Source organism: Thamnophis elegans, chromosome Z, assembly GCF_009769535.1.
Source record: "Thamnophis elegans isolate rThaEle1 chromosome Z, rThaEle1.pri, whole genome shotgun sequence".
NCBI classification, from domain to species: Eukaryota; Metazoa; Chordata; class Lepidosauria; order Squamata; family Colubridae; genus Thamnophis; species Thamnophis elegans.
This window is the reverse complement of record NC_045558.1, coordinates 10564904-10590124: the sequence shown is the minus strand read 5'-3', so window position 1 is coordinate 10590124 and position 25221 is coordinate 10564904. Positions and strand designations below refer to the sequence as shown.

The 25221-nt window shown below is 41.8% G+C and overlaps 1 protein-coding gene across 1 annotated transcript in view; it reads right to left on the bottom strand.

Annotated features, from left to right (window-relative positions):
* Positions 1 to 25221, bottom strand: part of DPP6 (dipeptidyl peptidase like 6) — a 230004-nt gene that overhangs the window by 71895 nt on the left and 132888 nt on the right. Inside the window, exon 8 of the mRNA XM_032234960.1 lies at positions 19876 to 19996. Coding sequence (XP_032090851.1) covers positions 19876 to 19996 — 121 coding nt within the window. The remainder of the gene's footprint in view (positions 1 to 19875; positions 19997 to 25221) is intronic.

Genomic DNA, 25221 nt, shown 5'->3' with positions numbered 1-25221 from the left:
AGGCTTTGGACTAGTTAAATTTGAGGATTAACAGAGGACGAGACGAAGAAGAGAAGCTGGATTTGCCTGCCTGGGAAAAAGGAAAGAAGTTTAATCACAAGGGTTTGAAGTACCCGGTGTCATATTACAGCCAGAGACAGCAGAAGGAAAACACTACACTGACAACAGGAAGAGATTGATGGGTGAGTTCTAAATACTTTCTGGCCTCTCCTGCACCCTGTCGTATCACGCTGAAATGTTTCTCTTCCTGACTCTCCCAGATACTATAGAATTAACTGAGCCTATATTTCACAGCCCTGCTCCAGCTTAATTACCCTGTATGTACCCCGGGCTCTGTATAACTACTTAAGCAGCACTCAGAAGGTACTAGACTTACACCTTATAGGGGAAGAGCTGAATTAAAGCAAATGGCAACGAAAACAGTAACCTTAATTAAAGGGAGTAAAAAGCAAACTCCCCTATCTACCCCGGTGAGGGAAAAGTCCCCTGAGGGCAGGCAAACGGGAGATAAGGCAGCCCCAACCCTGCAAGACCAGGAAGTAACAATGGACTCCCTACAAGAGACAATATTGAAGATGGGGGAAAGTGTCGCCAAAGGCTTGGAGGGAGTAAAGAATGAAATGCGTGAAGTAAGAAACAATATGGGAAAAATTGAGGAACGTATAGGAGTAATACAAACAGCGCTGCTGAAAAATGAGCAGGAAATTCAAAATGTTAAGGGGAGAACGGAAATAGCGGAAAAAAGGATAGACAAAGTGGAGGACAATCTGGAATCTATAAACTCAAGCCTGGAGGAGGCCATCCTCCAGCTAGAATTAGAGCGATCAGCATATTATTTAAGACTACAAAACGTGGAGGAAGCAAAAGATGAAAACCTCCGGGAGCTGATTGGAGAAATCCTGGGATTAGTCCTCGGCAGGCCGAAAAAAAGAGGTTATTAATGATCTGGACGAAGCCTATAGAGTCAATACAGGCTTCGCGAGACGCCACCGGCTTCCGAGGGAGATCCATGTGAGGGTGTTGAGAAGACAGCTGAGAGAGGACATTCTAAGTACAATAAGAGGGGACTCTCTAACATACAAAGGTAAAGAAATTCTCATCTTAAAACAGACTCCACGGAGAGTCAGAGAGAAGAGAAGGAAATACAACTTCCTCTCCACACGTTTAAACAGAGACAGAATTCAGTTCAGATGGCTCCTTCCAGAAGGAATGTTGATAACATGGAGGGAAAAGAAATACCGAATAGATACCTTGGCGAAAGCTCAAGAATTCCAGGAACTTTTACTAGCAGACGATGAGAGATTTAATAAAGAAGGATTTTTAAGACAGGGGGACACCATAATTGAAACTCAACCAGAGGGGCGGGGGCCAGGAGAGGCCAGAGAACGAGAGAGATATGGCAGAGAAGATTCGAGAGCAAGGTCACCCATCGAGACTCGATCCAAAGGTGCCCTCAAAGCGAATAACGTGTAAGGGAATTGAAGAATGGGAAACGAATGTACTATCAGCTAATGTAAATGGTCTTAACATAACTTCCAAAAGAAAACGAGTACTGTTGGATCTAGTGAAACAAAAGTTAGATGTAATCTGTCTTCAGGAAACCCACATTAAAGAAAAATACAATAACCTGTTGGTCTGTCCAAAACTAGGTAAAACATTCTGCTCGTCAGCACAAACCAGAAAAAGAGGAATTGTGATGTATATAAAAGAATGGTTGAACCCCAAATTAATATATGCAGACAAAGATGGTAGGGTATTAATGGTGGAGATAATTAATGGTGGGGAAAAAATTTTACTAGTTGGAATCTATGCCCCAAATCAAAAACAAGAGAGATTTTATATTAATGTATATAAGAGGATAAATGAAATAGAGTGGCAAAATATATGTATTCTAGGGGATTTCAACGCTATAGCAGATGGTAAGATGGACTATAAGGGTACCCACAAGAAAAGCACAAGAAGGAAACTACCGTCTGCCTATGTAAATATGGTGAAGGATTTAGATCTTTATGATGTCTGGCGAGCAATGAATGACAAGATGCAACAGTACACGTTTTACTCCCATCCACATAATTCATGGTCCCGTATCGACATGGTTTGGTCAAACTCGGAGCTACTCATGGATACTGTAAATATTGAAATAATAACCAACAAGTGGGCCGATCATCACCCAGTCTTATGGCAATGGAAAGGGAAGGCAAGGATAAAAGCTAGGTGGACATTAAACCAGAACATACTACAAGAGAAACAATTTGTACAACAAATAGAAAAGGAACTGGGCTACTTCTTTAAAGAAAACGGTAAAGAGCAGACCTCAATACAAAATGTTTGGGACACGATGAAGGCAGTTGTGAGGGGAATTTCCATAGCCTATATAATAAGAAGAAACAAAATGCACAGGGAAAAACTTAATACACTGAACAAAGAACTAAGAGAGACGGAACTGCTGACCCAGAAAGAGCCAGAAAATAGTAGACACAGGGAAAAAGGAGAGTTAATTAAACACCAAATAAATTTGATCTCCCAAGAGGAAATAGCACAAAACATTAAGAAAATGAAGCAGAATTATTTTGAACATGCAAATAAAACTGGGAGATGGTTGGCCCACAAAATAAGAAAGGAGAAGGTCAAAAGAATTATTAAACAACTGTATGACGAGGAGGGGAATCTGAAACAAGAAATAGGAGAAAAGAAAAAGATAGTACAGAACTATTATAGGAAACTATATAAACAAGACGAAATTAATGAACAGGACATTAGAAAATACCTTATAAAGCAGAAGCTTCCAGTCTTGTCGGAGGAGATGAGAGAGATGCTCGATAAAGAAATTACACAAGAAGAACTGAAAAAGGCCATTCAAAAACAAAAAAACAATAAAACACCTGGGCCGGATGGGCTCCCGTCGGAAATATATAAAAAACTTCAAAATACCATAGAAGACAAATTATTAGAACTATGTAATGATACATTGCAAAATGGTAGGGTCCCAAAATCATGGGGGAAGCTTACATTACCCTAATACCAAAGGAAGAGGCGGACAGTAGCAAGGTCCAAAATTATAGACCCATATCCCTGTTAAATGCAGATTACAAAATCTTTGTATCAATATTGGCGGAAAGACTAAAAATAATATTAAATCAAAGTATCCATTCGGATCAAAACGGCTTTCTCCCAAAAAGACATATTAGAAACAATACAAGAATAATAATGGACACCCTGGAATTCTATCAAACAAGATCCGAGAAACAACTCGCATTAATCTTTGTCGACGCTCAGAAAGCCTTTGATAACCTAGATTGGAACTTTCTAATCACTCAACTAAAAATGATGAAATTTGGCGATAAATTTATTAAGATTATAGAATCTATATATTCACGGCAATCTGCAAATATTATAGTCAATGGGGAACTAACGGAGAGGATACAAATTGGAAAGGGTGTTAGACAAGGGTGCCCGCTCTCCCCACTACTATTTATTACGTCTCTAGAGGTCCTTTTAAATCGGATAAGATCAAATCAGGAAATTAGGGGCCTGACCATAAAAAAAGAACAATATAAAGTACAGGCCTTCGCGGATGACATGGTCTTTATCGTGGAAGACCCCTTACTTTCAGGACCGAATTTGATGAAGGACATTGAGAACTTTGGGTGTGTGGCCGGTTTAAAAATAAACAAGGAAAAAACAAAAATGATTATAAAAAATTTCCCCAAAAACCAGATTGGAGAACTAGAGGAAACAATGGAATTAAAGGTAACTAAAAAAATTAAGTATTTAGGGATCTGGCTGTCTGCGAAGTGCTCTTCCATAAAAGAAGACAACTATGATAAGTTGTTACAGAATACCCAAAAGGACTTAAAAACCTGGTCAAAACTACAACTATCACTGATGGGAAGAGTCGCAGTAATTAAAATGAATGTTCTCCCAAAAATCCTCTACCTATTTCAAACGGCACCGGTTAAGCTAGGGGAAAAATTTTATAATGATTTGGACAAAATGATTCGAAACTTTATATGGAATGGTAAAAAGCCCAGAATAAAATATATGCACCTGCAGGATAAAAGAACTCAAGGGGGAATGGGATTACCGGAATGGAAAACATATCATCAAGCAGCAACAACTATGTGGATAAAAGAATGGGTAATGTTAGCTAATAAAAGAATCTTAACAATAGAGGGCCACGACCTGCAATACGGGTGGCACAACTACTTATGGTGCGAGGGAAATAAAATCCACAATTATTTTAGTAGTCACCATTTAAGGGGGGTATTGATTAAGGACTGGCTCGAAATTAGAAGGAGATACTATACGCAACTACCTAAATGGATATCTCCGACGGAAGCCCTGATATACCCGAATTTGATAAACTTGGATAAAATTGTTACCTACCAACAGTTGCTAGACGACCAAAACAAACTAAACCCCAGGGAAAATTTGGCTGATAAGGGAATAAACATCGATTGGTGGCCATATCTTCAAATTCAAAACAAACATAAATTCGATCTAGCACAACCTGGCTTCCAGAACAAGAACCAGGAATTAGATAAAATTTTAATTGGACCAGATGAGAAATTAATTTCAAAAATATACAACTGCTTACTGATTCGAAAAACGGAAGCAGAAAGAGTAAAAGAAGTCATGGTAACCTGGGCCCAAAACATCGGCCACTCAATAGATCTAGACGACTGGGAAAGAGTCTGGGAATGGAATCTAAAATTGACAAAGTCGACGGCCTATAAAGAAAATATATATAAAATGTTCTACCGCTGGCATCTTCCACCGACAAGACTGGCGAAAATGTCTTCAAAAGTTTCAGCCATATGCTGGAAATGTAAAACGGTGCTGGGCACGTACTACCATATGTGGTGGACGTGTCCGGTAGCCAAAGCATATTGGAAGCAAATACTAGGATGGCTGAATGGAATCCTGTCAATTAAACTATGCTTTAAGCCGGAAACTTTCTTATTAGGAATAATAGATCAAAAAATTTGCAAATCTGACCAATACCTCCTAGTCCATATTCTGACAGCGTCAAGGATTGTTTACGCACAGTGCTGGAAGAGTGAAAATGCCCCCACCAACACTATGGTGATGAATAAAATTTTAGAACTAGCAGAAATGAACAGACTGACGATGCGAATTAATGACAAAGAAGACACAGACTTTTATACAGTCTGGGAGAAGCTATACAAATGGCTTGATGAGTCAGTGAAGACCTAGACATAAAAAGAGATAGCTAACTAACCTATCACGATTAAACCAATAACTCAAATGAACAATATACAACAACTGAGAGATAAACGAAAGGAGAAATGTATCAGGGGCGAGAACCCACCGTCGAGCAATTTTGTCACGCTACAATGCTGGGAAAACTTTAAAAAGCTGATAGGAAATTCGCTATAATTACCTGCATGAAATTAGTGATCAAACTTCATTTTAGATGAGGCGAGAAGACGTATAATCCTTGCCTCTTCAAGCAAGGAAAGGGAAAGAGAACCAGATTGTCCTCAGCAGAGGAAAAGATGCAAATGTAACAAAGGTTAGAAGGGAGGGAAGGAGGATAGTAGGGAAGTCAGGATGGAGAGGAGAAAGGAGAGGAATAGGAAAGGCAGAAGAAGGGGGGAAGAAAGAGGAGGAAGAGAAAGAAGAGAAGGGAAAGAAGGTGGGAAGAAAGAAGGAGAGAAGAAAGAGAAGAAACTGGGGGAAGAAGGAGGGAGGGAAGAAGAGAGGGTAGTAAAGAGGGAAAGAGGGAGGGAAAGAAAGAGAGAAGGAGAGTTGAAAGGAAGGAGGGAAGGAGGGAGGAAAGGAGGGAGATTAAGAGAAAAGGAAGGAGGAAGGAAAGAGGCAGGGAAGGAGGGAAGGTATGTGTGAAGGAGGGGGGGAGCGAGGGAGGGAAAGGAGGGGGAAGGAAAGGAGAAAAGGAGAAAAGAAAGGAGGGAAGGCAGGGGAGAAGGAAGTAAGGGGGGAGGAAGAAAAGAGGGAGGGAAAGATACCTAACCTTTGATGTTTATAATGATTTGATAGTATGGGAATATCTCGAAATGTAGTTGTATTGTTTGTTACAAGTTATGGATGTTGTATTTTCTTTTTACCAATAAAATCTTAAAAAAAAAAAAAAAAAAAAAAGCTAATCATGTGTGCCGATACACAAGACTGTAAAACTATTTAATATTGTTATGTTTGCCTTGTTTTTCCTGTATTTGTTGTTCTGTTGTTGTTTTTCCCTGTTTTTAAAGGTATTAGAGATTTCTGTTATTAGGCTGCACGGTAAAAGAACCATCCTTCACATTGTAAGAATTATCCATACCCATCATAACCTGAAGCACCAAGAAAACACTCTCTGTACCCAACAGTGAAGGTATTTACTTACCTTCCCTACTGGTTCGCAAATGTGAGCGCACGCAGATGCACTTAGCCTTCCGCGCATGGGCTTTTCACTAAAAAAAGGGCCTAAATGGGATGCCATAGAGCCATCCACGATTTCTGCTACCGGTTTGGCTAAACCGGTCCAAACTGGTAGAATATATACCACCTCTGAAAGTTGTTGAGTGCTGACTACAGAATAGAAATATTCCTAGTCAGAATTTGGTATGATTCACTGTTAACTATTTACCATTTCATAGGAAATCTAACATCACATTAGGAGGAAAGCATCAATACACAAAACACAGACACAACACACACACATACACACACACACACACCAGTTGCAATAATGATAGCAATTACAAAATTAACAATACAAGTAATCCTTGATTTATGACTGTAATGGAGCCCGGAATTTCCATCACAAGTCCTGACAATCGTAACTCAAGGGACTTCAAAGGCCTTGACTCAATTTAAGAATGCTACCTGGTGCTCCTGGCAGGCACCGGTGCACCTGTACCGGGGTGTACTGGTCGTAACCCACCACTGGATTGCTGCAACTGCCTGTCAAGTAACTGCAGTCATGTGACCATGGAGATATATGCAGTTGTCAGAAATCCATAGTTTTTTTTTGGTGGTGGTGGGGAAATCCATCATAACTTTGAATGATCATAATAATGCAACTGGGCGGTTGCTTCTACTACTTTCACTTGTGTTGGGTTCTAACTGTGGCCTCTGTAAGATGATAAGTTGAGTTCTAATCATTGCACATTGACAGACACCTCCCACCCCCCAGGAAGATTAGGTTTCTCAGATGTCAGATTCGGGTTAATGTCAGAGTTCCAAGTAACACCCCCAGCGAAAGAAGACTCCGAGAAGTTCCATTTTATTAGAGAAGTCGTATGGGCACATCTTGGAAAACCCGAATCTGAAAGTTTCCAGGTTTTCCCCACCCAAGTGAGAGTTCAAGTCCCTGCCCAGCATTCACATGTCCATCATGCGATCCAATCAGGCACCATCCAAAAACAGGAGATGCCTCCCAGTCACACCATCGCAGCTGCAGGGCAAGGTGTCCTTGCCTCTCTGACAAAAGAATGTCATTTTGACTATATATCACCCATATGATATAATCCCCCCTGCCCATTTTCCCACAGTAGAAAATGTGGCAGGCCTGGAGGCCCAATGCAAAAAATAGCTTCCGAGTCCGACATCAGGGTGATTTGGGCCCAAACAATGTTAGATATAAATGGATACCAAAATACCAATGGCAATTCTTGACACCAAGACGAATGGAGAAATAGAACGTCCATAAGCGATCTTTAAAATTACAGCCCTTCAAAGGGAAATGCTACCTGAACAAGATGGTACTGGTCTGACTGAGTAGGTAGTAACTCGGCTGGCCACGCTCCTAAACGGGTTCTATCGGGGCTGGTGCTGTACAAGCACAGAGCAATCTTCATTGCAAAAATGTAAATTTTACCCACTTTCTAACGTTGTGCGTATACGCAGACCTTTCTAGGTGCAAATGCACAAGCACATGGAGTGTGTGTTTGGTTTGTGCGCGAGCGAAGCGAGCAAAGCTTTTTGCACACCGAACTGGCAGTAATGCCGGCAGCAACCCACCTCTGGATCAAGCCCATGGGGGGGGGTTAGATCTGGCCCATGGGGACACCCTAGAAACAGCAAAGGACTGGCGCACAATGCCTCTGCTAGCCAAAATGGAGCTCGGGAGGGCTGAGGCCATCGCAGCCAAAAATAGAGCTTGGGAGCCCATTTTTGCTGACAGAGCGTTTGGGCCACCATAGGCGCTTCTGGATACGAGTGATGTTGAGCTGGCCACGCCCACACCCGCCCCCTGAGGCCAAACATCAAGGAACAACTTGTTTCATGAAGAAGGAAGTTTTTTTTACCTGTTAGAAACTCAGAAGAAGAAATCCAAATTGTTTCATTTTAAAACCTGAACCAGTCCTACTAATTTTAAGTAGCATTTAAATTAGATTTGGGATCTCTTGTCAATTATATAATCTCTGCTTTATTACAGGCATTTGACTGATATTTTGAAGCCTGGCCTTGTGAGGAGGGGTGGGTGGGAGGGTGGAATCCCACCACTAGATGGCGTGTCATGTCCAAAAATATTATCTCAGAAATAATGAGAATTTCAGAACACAGCAGCGCCTGTGAAACCATGGTGATGAGGAGATTAATGCTGTCACACTCAAGAAAGAAGAAAATTCTCTGCCAAAAAAACAACAACAACCCAGGATACAAGAACCAAAGATCGCAGCTGTTTGTCAGAAAGCTTTGGCTCTAATTCTGGGTAAGCCATTTACTTCACAGTAGCTCAATAAAAGTTATTTATTCATGGGAATAAACAACTCCAAGATGCTACATAAGGATGCATGTTCCATGCAAAATTCCAAAATGCAGATTAGTTCCCTCTTAATGTTTTCAGCTACTCCCCCATCCTCATAGTCAAGACAATGAAAAAAAAGTAGATTTATTTCCACTTTTCAGTTATGTTTATAACAGAGTTGGAAGGGGCCTTGTGGGTCATCTAGTCCAACCCACCACCCAAGCAGGAGACCATACACCGTTTCTGACAGATGGCAGTCCAGTCTCTTCTTGAAAGCCTCCACTGATGGAGCACCAACAGCTTGTGAAGGCAAGCTTCTGCATTGGTTGATTGTTCTTACTGTCAGAAAATTTCTCCCTCTATCTAGGTTGAATCTCTCCTTGATCAGTTTCCATCCATTGTTCCTTATCTGGTCTTCTGATACTTTGGAAAATAGCTTGACTCTCTCCTCTCTGTGGCAGCCCCTCAAATATTGGAACACTGCTATCCTGTCTCCCCTGCTCCTTCTCTTCACTAGACCAGCCAGTTCCTGCAAGCGTTCATTATAAGTTTTAGCCTCCAGTCCCCTAATCATCTTGGTTGCTCTTCTCTGCACTCTTTCTAGAGTCTCAACATCTTTTTCATAGTGTAGTGACCAAAACTGAATGCAGTATTCCTGGTGTGCCCTTACTAAGTATTTATAGAGTGGTATTATCGGTAGTACCTCACATGATCTTGATGTTGATGCAATTTAAGATTGTATTGGCTTTTTTGACTGTCCCGCACGCTTCTGGAGCATATTTATCTAATTGTCCACTAAGACGTCAATATCAAATGTCCCTCAGACATTGTGACCATTGTAAATAGATGCTCGTGGCCAAGTGCCCGAATTTTAATCACATGACTTTGGGTTTGCTGAAACAGTTATTAGAAACTGTTTTCAATCCTGTTGTAACTTTGAACAGCTGCTAAACGAATTATTGTAAGTTGAGGATTATCTGTATGTACTTCCCATTGATTAATTATGAAACATCTTATATTGGTGATTGCAAACACTGAGTAAGGAAGTGGAAAATGGGATTGGTTAATGCAGAGCGTAGAACAGATGTCATCCATGCAGCATCAGGCTGTGGTTCAGCACATGTTTTCTTTATAGTTGGGGTTCATCATCATTACGTCAAGTTGCTTATGATTAAAAGCAAAAGCAACATTACAAAATGAATTGATCATCATCATTGACCAGCTCCGCAAATAGTTAATAATCTATGGCTTGCTACTAGAGAAGGCATGAACTTTACCATGCCTTCATTTTTAATTGGGAATAGCAATAGCAATAGCAATAGCAGTTAGACTTATATACCGCTTCATAGGGCTTTCAGCCCTCTCTAAAGCGGAGTCAGCATATCGCCCCCACAGTCTGGGTCCTCATTTCACCCACCTCGGAAGGATGGAAGGCTGAGTCAACCTTGAGCCAGTGAGATTAGAACTGCTGAACTGCAGATAACAGTCAGCTGTAGTGGCCTTCAATACTGCACCCTAACCACTGCGCCACCTCGGCTCAATTCACAACCTATTCAGCCTGGATGAACTTTGTGACTGCCTCTATTGATTCACATTGATAACCATCATAGATGAAGTTTAGGACCTTTTGAAACAAATGAAAATTGCAATAATATCACCTAAAAGCAAAGATGGTCCATTGAGCATTAAGTCAGATTGTGCTGGCTTTCACCGCTATGAGCTTTAAAACTGCCGTAAACCTAACGAGAAGCATACATTCAGAGATGATTTCACTTCTTATGGCCTGTAGGGTATTTAAATGTCCAGCAATATTGCAACTGGAATATTACTTAAAATTATCTGAGCAAATGCTGCATGAACTACAGGGAACGATAGATAAGAATTTATTCCTCCTAACTTGATGTTTCAACCTATGCGAAGAACCAACAGTCTTGACCTATTTACGCAATCTATTTAGAACAGTGATGGCTAATCTTTTTGCCATCACATGCCAAAAGCGGGGGGAGCACTGGGGGAACGTGCACATGCGTGTGCTCCCTCGTGCATAGGCACAACCCCCCACCCTCCCCCCGCTATTGGCGCGCGATGGCATGGTGGACCCATTTTTCTCCCTCCCCAGGCTCCTGGGGCTTTCCGCCACAAGCCATCCGGAGGCCGGAAATAGCTCGTTTTCCAACTTCCGGGTTGCCCTTGCAGCTGTTTTTCGCCCTCTGGAGGCTTCAGGAGGCTTTTCTGAAGACTCTGGAGGGAGAAAAGCGACTCAACACACAAACTGGAAGTCCGTTCCCGAACTTTCGGTTTGTGCCTTGGGTTGTTTTTTTGCTCAAAGCCTCAGGAATGCGAAAAACATCGGACAATGAAGGCCTAAATCAGCTGGAGCTGATAGGGCAACGCCTTGCGTGCCCTAAGAAATGGCTCCGTGTGCCACCTGTGGCACGCGTGCCATAGGTTCACCATCACGGATTTAGAACAAAGAACATAGAATAAGAGTATTAGAAGGGATCTTTGAGACTATCAACCCGCTGCTTGAGCAAAAGACCCTATAGCAGTAATGGCGAACCTTTTCAGCACCAAGTGTCCAAACCGGAACGCATGTGCATGTGTGTGCTGGAGCATTGGAAGCATGAAGACCAGCTGGCTGGCATGTACATGCCTGTTTTTTGGTTGTTTTAGCCATTTTTGAGCTGTTTTCAGGCCGTTTTTAGGCCATTTTCCAGGCCATTTCCCGGGAAATTTTTGGCCTGAAAAATGGGCTGTTTTTTGGCAGTTTTTTGCCGTTTTCAGGTGCTTTGGAGAACAGGTTGACCCGCTTCTTCTTTGTGACAGCCCCCCACAAAATGCCTATTGATACATGATATCAAATATCATAGTTGATATTGATAAATATCAAATATTTATGCTATAAATAAGCATAAGTATATCAGGGTTCTAGGCATCTATGTACTAATTTGTTTAGAAGATGATGAAATGGTTATTCAAATGAGTTATTCTTGGATCAATTATAACCTTATAACATTAATTATAACAGCCTCAGGGCAAGCAAAAGATTTGTCTTGCTAGAGGAAAGAACACCTCAAGGCTATCGTTCTCTTTCGCCTTTAAATAATCCCATCTACTTATCCCCACGGAGCTCTGTAGGTAAAAACAGGAATCTAAAACCCAACTATGAAGTGTTAACATAGCTGAGAGATTATGAGTTCCCCAGAGTTATGGGGGAATCTTTCCTTGCTGTTGGTGGTGGCTGGGGTGGGATTGAGATAGTAGTGTGAAGAAGATCCAGAAGGAATAAAGCATCAAATCAAGGATAATCTAGTGCCGTGATGATGAACCTATGGCACAGGTGCCAGATGTGACATGCAGACCCCTCTCTGTGGGCACGCGTGGCATCGCCAGCTGCTCTTCCAGATTCCGGCATGTGCATATGCCGGCCAGCTGGTTCCGGCATGCTTGTGACGGACCCCGGAAGAGCAGCTGCATGCCACACGTATGGGCACCGGCCAGGTGTTCTCTTCCACGTTCTGGGGCTCCAGCGTGCTTCAGTTTCGGGGCTCAGTGCCGAAAAGGTTAGCCATCACTGATTTAGTGGCACCAGGTCATAAAACAAACATGGCATGGGATGCTAGCAGTAATCCAGTAGATGTGACTTTAGAAGAAGTCTTGTATGGCTCTATTGGGATGGATGGTGAGACCATCCCCCCCAAAACTCACAGCAGGCTGTAAACATGGGAGAGACCGTTTGAAGGTACCATAGCTGTAAATAATGCATTAAAAACCCTCAAGAAATGGAGATGCTATATTTCAGCAAGCTACTGATCAAAACTGTGATCTTCTCTGAGATATTGCAGAACTGTAAGTAAAGAAAATATGAGGCATCAACATAGTAAGTATTATAAAAACCACAGAAAAATAATGATTGGCTGATCTTTCTGAGTTATATTTACTAGGTTGCTGATCACCTCAGGAGCAAAAGGAACTCAGCAACGGTGCTTGAGGCACTAAGATTTGCCTCTGCTTTTTCCATAAGATATTTATACGATGGATAAATGTTCAGGTGACCTGAAGCAGCAGGAAATGCTCAGCAATGTCTCTATGCACAAATACAATACCTCAAAGAGTCAGCTCAGCAAACTTTAAGGCCTATTTTTTCAAACAATCCAATGGCAGTTTGGCCAGTTGTTTTTATTATAATTATTTATATCCCAATTTTTCAAGTTAACAGATCTTCGTGCCTTGCAGGCAACATAAACCACAGGATACGGTTTTATTCATATTATTTGAAGAGAAGGGGAAAAGGAAGGAAGATTGATTCCTGGGATCCTCTCATGAGGTGCCTGAGGGAGAAGAGAAGGTGGACTACAGCAGAAAAGGCTTCAAAGATTGTTGTCACCATTTCCCTTCCTTTCCATCCGGCAAAAAACAAGATGGTGGTGCCTATGGTGATAGGGGGCTTGTCCAGCCGAGTTACTACCTACTTGGCCGAACTGGCCCGAACCGGTAGGAACCCACCTGTGACCCCAATATCCCTGGATCTTTTTTCTGGTGGGAGAGGGGGAAATCCCTCTTCTCCTCCCCGCTTTGTCCTCCCCAAATTCCCCCCCCTCTACCGAGCTACAGAGGAGGAGGAGGAGGAGGAGGAGGAGGAGGAGGACAATGTTCCCTTCACTTCTGGCATTCTCCTGCTGTGAGTTGGCCTGTGATGAGTAGCCCATGGTGAATTGCCCTGTAGTGAGTCAGCCGGGTGAGGTGACGGGGGCGGCATCAAAATTGTCAAGTTGTCCTAGACCAGTGATGGCGAACTTTTTAGACACCAAGTGCCCAAACAGTGCATGCCATATGCCCAACCTGAAAGGCGCGTGCATGACAACATGCACATGCATGGACATGTGCAAATGTCTGCATGCACGCATGTGCAGCAGAGACCCGAAGACCAGCTGGCCGGCTGGAGACGGGGCATCCCAACATCGGCAAGAGGTAAGCTCTTTTTCTTTCGTGAGCTCCTGTTTTGTTGTTGGGCAGGGAAACAGAAGCTCATGAAAGAAATGCCACGGAGATCTGACCTGGGGTGATGGCGGGCGAACCAGCCGAGAGGGCTGTGTGTGCTGCCTCTGGCGTGTGTGGCATAGGTTCGCCATCACGGTCTTACACCCGCCAATGATGCAAGCTGTTCTGCCCCAGCCTTCACAAGCAATGAGAAACACTTATCCACGAGTAACACAACCCTCCCCCCTTTTCAAAAGTCAGGGCAGGAAGAGTCTTTGTTCATGTTGGATAAACAAAACCAAAAGTAATGAGGCACAAGTGAAAATCTTTTCTCCTTCTAAAAACAGCGCAAGAAGACTCTCTCTACACATCGGCTGAAGCAAATTCACTCCCTATTATTTCCCAGCGGGGAGATTCCGTTGGCGCCTCAAATACAGAGCAATTAGTTCCCGTGGCACGACAAAACCGCGCTCGACTAAAGCGCGCCCGATTAAACCGCGTCGCTGACGTCATCAACAGGGCAACAACAGCCAGCGCAGAGAAAGAAGGGCGCTTTAAATAGCGCTTTGAAAGCAAGCCGATTCAACTTAAGGTAAGGGTTAGGTTAAGGGTTAGGGTTAGGTTTAGGGTTAGGTTAAGGGTTAGGTTTAGGGTTAGGTTTAGGATTAGGTTTAGGGGGGTTAGGTTTAGGTGTTAATTTTAGGTTTAGCGTTTACAGCGTGCTTCTGTCTCCGCGCTGTTGTCGCGCTGTGATGACGTCAGCTACGCGGTTTCGTCGAGCGCCCTTTAGTCGAACGCGGTTTTGTGGTGGAACCATTAGTTCCGACAAGCCTGGTTCTGGCGAAGGAATCCAATGTGATTGATGTACACTGGGAAACGAATGGTTGTCTGTGACAACTGGCCACTCCCAAACCCCTACTATTTTTTTCCCAGCCAGCTAGCATCTATGTCTTATTCTCCCTGAGAGCCGGCTTATTGCTTTATGTTGCTCTCCTCTCCTCTCCTCCCTATGCATATGTGCCTCTGGGACGGACCCCATCTGTTCCTTCCTCCTCACTCAGCTCAGGTCCCGAAGACAGCTGCCTCTCCATCTGGGGTAGGATGGAAGGCCCTGGCTCTGCATATGCCTCTGATCGTGCTTCCTCAGCAGAGCCTTCTAAAACCTCCATAGCCGGCCCAGGTTCCCCCTCCTCCTTGTCTGAGTCTGCTGCTAGCTCTGCTGGCAGCCGACAGGAGACAACAGAAGCATTTATATTCATAGGTAAACCGTCTGAAGTCAATATACTGAAGGTAACGGCGCACTGGTTATTCCTGTGCCTGTTTTTGTTCAGAAACCAAAAGGGATGAATAAAACAACAGAATAATAAAACAGGAAGGAAAATATATCCCATAACTCAAAAGGCAAGGCAGTTAAGGGAATGCCAGGAGCAAGAAGAAAACAGATCTCGTTGCAAATCTATGGGGTTGTTCTAATAAGATAACAAATTTTGGTTTTATATATCTAGACATCAACTTGATGTAATCAATATTACTCATCTAAGAGATAATTTCTCCATACTATCTATGATACTAGGAGTTGATCCTCGCATGGCACATCACCAGCAGTAATGGTTTCCTCTTATCTTTGCTACCAGTTCGGAACTGGGAGTGCTCATACAGTGGTTCTGTGCATGTGCAGGAACTTCTGCGCATGCACAGAGAATCCATGATGACGTCTGTGCAGGTGGGCGGAGCCTCCGGCCACTGCCGCTACCAGTCCACCCAAACTGGGACGAACCAGCAGAATATCACCTCTGATCACCAGCCAATCATACTTTACTCCAAACATGAGGAAGGGATTTTTTTAAGTAACAAACATGTAGAAGAGAAATATATATATATATATATATATATATATATATATTTTCTGACTCCTGAAGTTAATTTCAAGAAAAGAAAATATCCAAAAGGTGTTCCTGTCATAGCAAACAATAGATTCTACAAATGGATTGCTAATGCCAATTTTAGCTCCCCAAAATCATTATAATCTAGCCTTTCATGTTACAATTAATCTGATTCTCAGCCTGTAAACCTCCTGGCTAAATCCACTTAAGTAGATTATTCCATTACATCAGGGCTGATTGATTTGACTGTATATCTGGTTTTTCATATCATCAGGAGACAACTTAAGTGTGATGTTTTGAAGAGAAGTTTTAGCCGATGGCAGATTTATGAAGGGTGCAAGGAAATGCATCTTGAATGCCAATGAACATTCACACATTAAAGAGAAAATTCTGGGTTTATAAAATAAATGGCATATGTTTGTGTATCTCTCTCAAGGTTTACAGGTAGCCTTTGATATACAACTAATCCCTTAACAGCTGTTCAAAGTTACGACTGACCCCTCCTCACCCAAAGCTACTTACGACCCATTTCAAGTTACAGCCACTGCAGTGTCTTGCGTTTAGGATCAGTCATAGGGCCTCCCTCATCCTGAAGGCACCCCTTACTCTACTTAAGGACTCATGTTCTTGTTTAACAGCTGCATTATGGAGAACACGAATCACATGATCATTAAGCAGTTGGATGGGAAAGTCACAAATGGTTAACAGATTAACAGAGTTAGAAGGGACCTTGTATGTCTTCTAGTCCAACCCCCCACCCAAACAGGAGACCCTACACCATTTCTGACAGATAGCAGTCCAGTCTTTTCTTGAAAGCTTCCAATGATGAAGCTCTCACCACTTCTGAAGGCAACTTCTGTTCCATGGGTTGATTGATCTCATTGTCAGAAAATTTCTCCTTATTTCTAAGTTGAATCTCTCCTTGATCTGTTTCCATCCATTATTCCTTGTTTGTCCTTCAGAAAATAATTTGAGCCCCTGCTCTCTGTGGCAGCCCCTCAAATATTGGAACACTGCTATCATGTCTCCCCTGGTCCTTCTAGACTAGACATACCCAATTTCAGCAACCATTCTTCATATGTTTTGATCTCCAGACCCCTAATCATCTTTATTCCTCTTCTCTGCACTCTTTCTAAAGTCCCAACATCTTTTTATAATGTGGTGACCAAAGCTGATAACTGACACTGCCTCGGTATTTATTTATCCCAACCCTCCTTCCATTAATGTTGCTGCAATTTCTAATGTTGGATTTTCCCCCTTACCAGAGGGAGCCCCCTTGTGGAGTACTGTGAAGCTGTTACCACAGCAACTCCACAGCATTGTACAGAAGAAGCCATTTTAAGGTACAAGTGGCTGTATCTTTACTGAATACACACCCTGAGGGGTGTTAGGGGTGTCTTACCCCCCACAGTATTTGTTTCCAGAGAGTAAGTCATTTATGTACCAAGTTTGGTTGAAATTGTTATGCTGGAACACACACACACACACACACACACACACACACACACACACACACATTTTTTATATATAGAAAAAGTAAGGATAGGCAGGTATATGTCTCTGCATTTCTAAAACAGGTATATCTTATTTTGAGGCTTTCCAACCTCAATGGCTTGTGAGTCGAGACGAAGAAGGCTATTTTATCCGTCTCAGCATGGAACTGCCTATTCACTCCCTTATTACACTGCTTTATGGGGACAATTAGCTTGCCCCTCACCATGCAAGGAGAGCATCTTCAAGTTCTAAACCAACCAGCTGATACTGTCTCTCCTCTCGAGCGGGGAAGACATTCACTCCAGCAGGAAAGGAGGGAGCTGAGAGCATGGCCTGGGTGTTTTGAAAAACATGCCAATCTTGACACGTTATTCCATTTATTCATATTGCTCCTTCATCTCATCTTCCAAGAAATGCTGAAAGAAGCTTCGTGATCTGGCTATGCAAAGCAGCGTTTGATTGATGGGCGAAAGGAGAGGCCATGTAGCTGGAAACATAACTTGGCATTGCATTATAACTCTATAAGCAGATACGAAAGGGCCATCTGCCATATTTGATCCAGAATGGCCTTTCTGCAAGCACAAGGGCTTCTCTGCTGACAGAACAATCATCGCTTAACAACTGCGTGCAAATGCATCCTGGCACTCCAAAAAGAAGAAAACAACAGCCACCCTAAAGTTGCGAGTGAGGGCATGTCCTAATTAAAACCGATCGCAACTGAAATGGAAACGGACACATTATCTAACTTTCAATAGCGCCGTCTTCAGATTGGGGCACCAACCTTTTCCAAGGTATTTAGATATTTTGATGTGGAAGCCTGAAGCCCGCAGAAGATTAAAACTAACCGTAATAGACTGTAAAGTATCAGCCCACCTGGATAAACCAAACAGAAAACAGTAGATGGGCTATAACTACTTTAGTGAAAGTTTACATTAACAGACTCTTCCAAGATGCCACTTTTAACTACTTAATCCATTAGGGTGGGTGGGTCCTTCTTAAATTTATTTCTTTGACTATTAAGCCCCTGAGGCCTTCTCCTTCTCTTTTCTGATCATTGCCCTAGGCCTGTGATGGTGACCCAATGGCACGCATAGACCTCTCTGTGGGCACGCAAGCTGTTGCCCCAGCTCAGCTCCAATGCACAAGTTTGCACTTCCCGCCAGCCAGCTAGCTGATTTTGGGGTTCTGTCATGCATGCACGGGGGCGGGGCATGTGCAAGAGATGCGCACACTTAGGGTGGGCATTGTGCATGCGTGGGGGGCGTGGAGGTGCTGCATGGGCCCCTCATGGTCCATTTTTGCTCCCAGGAGGCTGCAGGGAGGCCGACTAGGCCCAAAATGTAGCGTGGGGAGAGGGGAATGCATGCATATGGGGGGAACGCGAGGGGGTCGTGCATGCATGTGCAGAGGGTGGGGTGGGGTCATGTGCACATTGCATTATGGGTGCGGGTGTGCATGCATGCTGTTGCACATACGTGTGCTTTTGGCACGCAATGACAAAAAGGTTAGCCATCACGGCCCTAGGCAGCATCTCTTTTCCTTGTCCTCCGAAATCATCCACGCATTCTATTACAGGGGTGTCAAACTCAAGGCCCAGAGGCCGGTTCCAGCCTGTGGGGTGCTTAGATCTGGCCCATGGGGCTGCCCTTGAAACAGTGAAGGACTGGCCCATGGCCCTCCTGAGCTCCAGGAACTCTGCCATTTTTACTGGCAGAGGGTTGCAGGAAGCTGTCACAGCCGAAAACGGAGCTCGGGAGCCCATTTTCGCTGGCAAAGTGCTCAGGACATCTGACACCTCCCCCACTCTTTCGGTTGCAGATTCCATCAACTCTGGATCTTTTTCCTACTCAATCTTGGGATTCACTGGTTGACTTTGGATCAGTCACAGTCCCTCACCCCTTGTTGAGAAGCACCCAGGGAGCGAAGCAGAGTTAGTCCGGGGTCACTGCGTACTGTAAAAGGGCTAGTATTATCCTCCCCACCCAAGTTCCTTAGAGTCATATCTAATTGTTCCCAAGAGTAGGCTACCAAACTGGGAAGTTTCCCCTATAATAGGCAGAATGTAATAAAGTAGTTTTAACAGAGCAGATTGTGGCACAAACCGGCTGGGTTACTCCTCCGAAGAAACCCGGAAATGAAGATTTCTTCAAACAGCCCACATGCCCGAAGCTTGAAGATCACCGAATCGGTTGTTAAACCAGGAGGATCCCACCACTGATCATAACTTCTAATAGCTGATGAACATGTACTTGGTAAGGAAGGACTATCTGTACAATGTTTGCTCTTGAGTGTGTGCTTTTAGGGAGAGAAGGAAAGAAAGGAAGGAAAAAGATAGAAAGAAGAAAGAAAAGAAAGAAAAGAAGGAAGGAAGAAATGAAGGAAGGGAAGCAAGCAAGCAAGCAAGAAAAAGTTTGGAGAGAAAACTATGAGAAAAAAAATTGAAGAATTGAATGTATCTCATACATACAACATGATTGAGAGGTGTTATGAATAGCTGTCATACTGAAGATGGAACAAAGTTGTTTTCTGTCATTCTGTTTCAAAATAAAATAAAATAAATGATTTTGACTAAGAGTTAGCCCTAATGGTAAAAATTGCAAGGCAATGAAAGAGAGGGATTTAGAAGGGTGTAGACTTTATCCCATTAAAAGTTTTTACATAATTTGAATCAGAGCTGTCGTCATATGAAATTGGACCAGAATCCCTTCCTATCTTGTAAATATTTCATGTAATTTCTAGTAACATGAAAGAGTCACCTTAGAAATATTAAGCATTTAGCCAACTTTTCAATTCTCATCTTACCTTCATACAGCCAATCGCTGAGTCCGTTAAAAATCACTTTGTCCTTTCCAGTGGAGACGACACGGATTGCTTGTTTCCCGATATGGGCACAATAGTAGATGTTGTTTTCAAATATAAATATCTAGGCAAAAATTCAACAATAAATCATGATTAACACAGAAAACTCAACAGCAAGCTATGCTGTAGTCATTGGCACTCTCATAGGTACATGGCAGTGGAAATTTAATTTTTTTTTACTACCAGTTATGTGGGCGTGGCTTGGTGGGCGTGGCAGGGGAAGGATACTGCAAAATTCCCATTCCCTTCTCACTCCTGGGATAAGGATACTGCAAAATCTCCATTCCATCCTCACTCTGTGGCCAGTCAGAGGTGGTATTTGCCAGTTCTCCAAACTGCTCAAAATTCCCGCTACTGGTTCTCCAGAACCTGTCACAACCCCTGGTACATGGCCTTTGATATCCCCATTGTAAACCAAACATCAACATCCACTTGTATAATTGAGGTCATTTTTCTATATGATGGTTAACTGTGATGGAGAAAATTCCTTGGTTAATTCTCCTTGAACATAACTCTTTAGTGCACAATAATTCATACATTTCATGGAGGAAAATTTATGTGTGTGTGGAGTTTTAAAATTAAAATTCTACTTTAGGGGAGAACAGTGTTGCAGTTAGGACATAAATGTTACATGTGAACAAGGCTATTCCTGCTTCAAACTTCAGAGCCTTCAATTTAATAATAATAATAATAATAATAATAATAATAATAATAATAATAATAATAACAACAACATCTTGCCAGTAGAGCAAAAAGGCAACAAAAGAAGGAGCAGGGGCACAAAAGATCAGCTTCTAATTGATAAAATGATATTAGAAAATTGTAAGAACAGAAAAACGAACTTGAATATGGTCTGGATTGATTACAAATAGGCATTTGACTCACTGCCACATAGTTGGATCATAAAATGCTTAGAAACAACTGACATTAGCAAAAATATTACATCCTTTACTGAAAAGGCAATGAAACAATGGAGAACTGAGTTGGCAGTAGGGAATGAGAGCTACGGAATGGTGAATATCAAGCGAGGAATTTTCCAGGGTGATTCACTTTCACCTCTTCTCTTCATCATCGCAATGATCCCACTATCAGTAATCTTAAAAAAAATGAAATTAGGCTACCAAACAGCCAAAAAAGCTGAAAAAATTTCGCATTTACTATATATGGATGATTTGAAACTCTATGGAAAGTTAGAAATAGAAATCCAATCATTGACAAATACAGTCCGAGTATTCAGCACCGATATTTCAATGCAGTTTGGCATGGAAAAATGCGCCACTGTATCCATAAAAAGGGGCAAAATCACTGCATCTGAGGGAATTGAAATGCCCAATGGCCAACTAATTAAATGCAAAGAAAATGAAGCCTACAAATACTTAGGCATTCTGCAGTTGGATAACATCAAGCATGGAGAAGTAAAAACTATTGTCAGACGAGAGTACACCAACAGAGTTAGGAAAATTTTGAAATCTAAATTGAATGGTGGAAATACAATCAAGGCCATAAATACCTGGGCAATACCAGTTATAAGATACACAGCTGGCATAGTTAACTGGACACAAGCTGATTTGGACCTTTTGGACCGAAAAACCAGGAAACTAATGACAATGCACTACAGTTTACATCCACGTGGTGATACTGATAGACTATATCTGCCCCGAAAATCAGGTGGCAGAGGATTATTACAAGTGAAGCAAACAGTTGAAGAAGAAAAACATGCACTGGCTGATTATTTAAAAGACACTCAAGAACATCTATTAATCGAAGTAAAGAACAAAAATCTACTGAAGGCCCAACAGTCAAAACAAGAATACAGAAAAGATGTGATAAAATCAAGAATGGAGAGTTGGCAGAACAAAGCACTGCATGGTCAATTTCTGGAAAAAATAAAAGATAAAGTGGACAGGGAACAAACTTGGTTATGGTTAAAAGCAGGTACATTAAAGAAAGAAACAGAGTCACTAATCCTGGCTGCGCAAGAACAAGCTATCCGCACAAATGCCATTAAGGCCAAAATCGAAAAATCCTCTGATGATGCCAAATGCAGACTTTGCAAAGAAGCTGACGAAACTGTTGATCACATACTCAGCTGCTGTAAAAAAATCGTGCAGACTGATTATAAATTGCAGCACAATTCAGTAGCACAAATGATCCATTGGAATTTGTGCAAAAATTATAATATTAAAACAGCAACAAACTGGTGGGAACATCAGCCTGAAAAAGTCACAGAAAATCAGATGGTCAAGATCTTGTGGGATTTCCGTATACAAACCGACAAAATACTGGCGCATAATACACCAGACATCACACTGGTTGAGAAAAATAAGGTCACAATCATAGACATCGCAATACCAGGTGATAGCAGGGTCGCCGAGAAGGAACATGAAAAAATCGCAAGATACCAGGACTTAAAAATCGAAATTCAACGACTATGGCACAAACCAGCAGTGGTAATTCCAGTGGTAATTGGCACACTGGGTGCTATTCCAAAAGCACTGGAATTACATTTAAAACAGTTAAAAATTGACAAAATCACCATCAGTCAAATGCAAAAAGCCGCACTGCTTGGATCTGCACGCATATTACGAAAATACGTTACGATGTCCTAGGCCCCTGGGTGGGGCCCGACTAGTAACCAATGCCAAATCCGGCGAAACAACTGGCCGCTGTGATACAATTGTATAATAATAATAATAATAATAATTCTGTTTTGCAAAGCTCTCATTCTTTGATTACTTGTAGATGAAATATGTCAGAAAAGGGAGGGCGAACGAGAGAAAGGAAGAAAGAAGAGCTTCTTTAGGGCAAGCAGAGAGGCTGTCAATTCTACCCTCTTTATCAGATGTTTATAGCTAAGATCTAAACTCTGAAAGCAGGGGGTTATAATTTAATTGTAGAGGCAGCCTTTAGGAGATGAGGACAGGAACAGTGTTGCTGTAATAACTGTCAGTATCAGGAAAGAATTTATGGCAAAGTGTCAATCTCTAACTAACTAACTAACTAACTCAAAAACAAAAAGAATTGAAGGATAAGATCATGGAGCATTTTCTGCTTAATGAGGAAAGGCAACGTTTACCATCACTAAAAACTGTGCCTAAGAAAATTTTGGCCCCTATCATGAAAATGGTTAATGCAGTGTTTTCAACAATTGAACCGGGATCCATCTTGGAAACAAACCAGTTAATGTACAGCGCAGCTGTAATAGTCACTAATGAACTAGGCATTAAAATTAAAGTACCTAGTCACACAACAGAAAAAGCATCAAAGCCAAAGTGGAAAATCCGTCTAGAACAAAAAATCAAAAAATTAAGGGCAGATGCTAGTAACTTAAAGAACATGCATGAGCAACGGCTTAAAAACAACAAAATCATAGATCGGCTAATCAGAAGATATAGATTGGATACAAGAAACATCAATGAAGCTGTAGAGATTGTAAAACAGCAGATAACAGCAACAGCTAGAAAAATTGAAAGATATGAGGCACGAATCATCCAATATAAACAAAATCAGCAATTTCGATCAGACCAACGGCGTTTTTATCAAAGTCTTAATGTGAATGGTGACACCAAAAGTGAAAAACCAGAAAAGCAGGCCACAGTTGAATTCTGGAAAGAATTGTGGGAAAATGCAAAGGACTACAACAAGGAAGCAAAGTGGATACATGACTTTGAGAAAAGCATTGGCAACAAACAAATGCAAGTATTAGAAATAACAACTGAGATGATCAAAAATCAAGTTAAAAAGGTAAAGAATTGGACATCACCTGGAAAGGACCAATTACATGGTTTCTGGCTCAAATATCTGACCAGTTTACATGCAATATTAGCCAGGCAACTGAATGAAATTTTACAAAAGGGCCAAATTGATGAATGGTTGACAACTGGAAAAACATACTTGATTCAGAAAGATCCAACTAAAGGAACAACACCTGAAAACTACAGACCAATAACATGCTTACCAACAACCTTCAAATTACTCACAGGCATTATTGCAGATAACATGATGGATTATTTGGAAACAAACAACATCTTGCCAGTAAAGCAAAAAGGCAATAAAAGAAGGAGCAGGGGCACAAAAGATCAGCTCCTAATTGATAAAATGATATTAGAAAATTGTAAGAACAGAAAAACGAACTTGAATATGGTCTGGATTGATTACAAAAAGGCATTTGACTCACTGCCACATAGTTGGATCATAAAATGCTTAGAAACAACTGGCATTAGCAAAAATATTACATCCTTTACTGAAAAGGCGATGAAACAATGGAGAACTGAGTTAGCAGTAGGGAATGAGATCTACGGAATGGTTAATATTAAGCGAGGAATTTTCCAGGGTGATTCACTTTCACCTCTTCTCTTCATCATCGCAATGATCCCACTATCAGTAATCTTAAAAAAAATGAAATTAGGCTACCAAACAGCCAAAAAAGCTGAAAAAATTTCGCATTTACTATATATGGATGATTTGAAACTCTATGGAAAGTCAGAAATAGAAATCCAATCATTGACAAACACAGTCCGAGTATTCAGCACCGATATTTCAATGCAGTTTGGCATGGAAAAATGCGCCACTGTATCCATAAAAAGGGGCAAAATCACTGCATGTGGGGGAATTGAAATGCCCAATGGCCAACTAATTAAATGCAACGAAAATGAAGCCTACAAATACTTAGGCATTCTGCAGTTGGATAACATCAAGCATGGAGAAGTAAAAGCAATTGTCAGGCGAGAGTACACCAACAGAGTTTGGAAAATTTTGAAATCTAAATTAAATGGTGGAAATACAATCAAGGCCATAAATACCTGGGCAATACCAGTTATAAGATACACAGCTGGTATAGTTAACTGGACACAAGCTGATTTGGACATTTTGGACCGAAAAACCAGGAAACTAATGACAATGCACTACAGTTTACATCCACGTGGTGATACTGATAGACTGTACCTGCCCCGAAAATCAGGTGGCAGAGGATTATTACAAGGGAAGCCAACAGTTGAAGAAGAAAAACATGCACTGGCTGATTATTTAAAAGAAAGTCAAGAACATCTATTAATCAAAATAAAGAACAAAAAACTACTGAGGGCCCAACAGACGAAACAAGAATACAGAAAAGATGTGATAAAATCAAGAATGGAGAGTTGGCAGAACAAAGCATTGCATGGCCAATTTCTGGAAAAAATAAAAGATAAAGTGGACAGTGAACAAACTTGGTTATGGTTAACAACAGGTACATTAAAGAAAGAAACAGAGTCACTAATCCTGGCTGCGCAAGAACAAGCTAAAAAATGC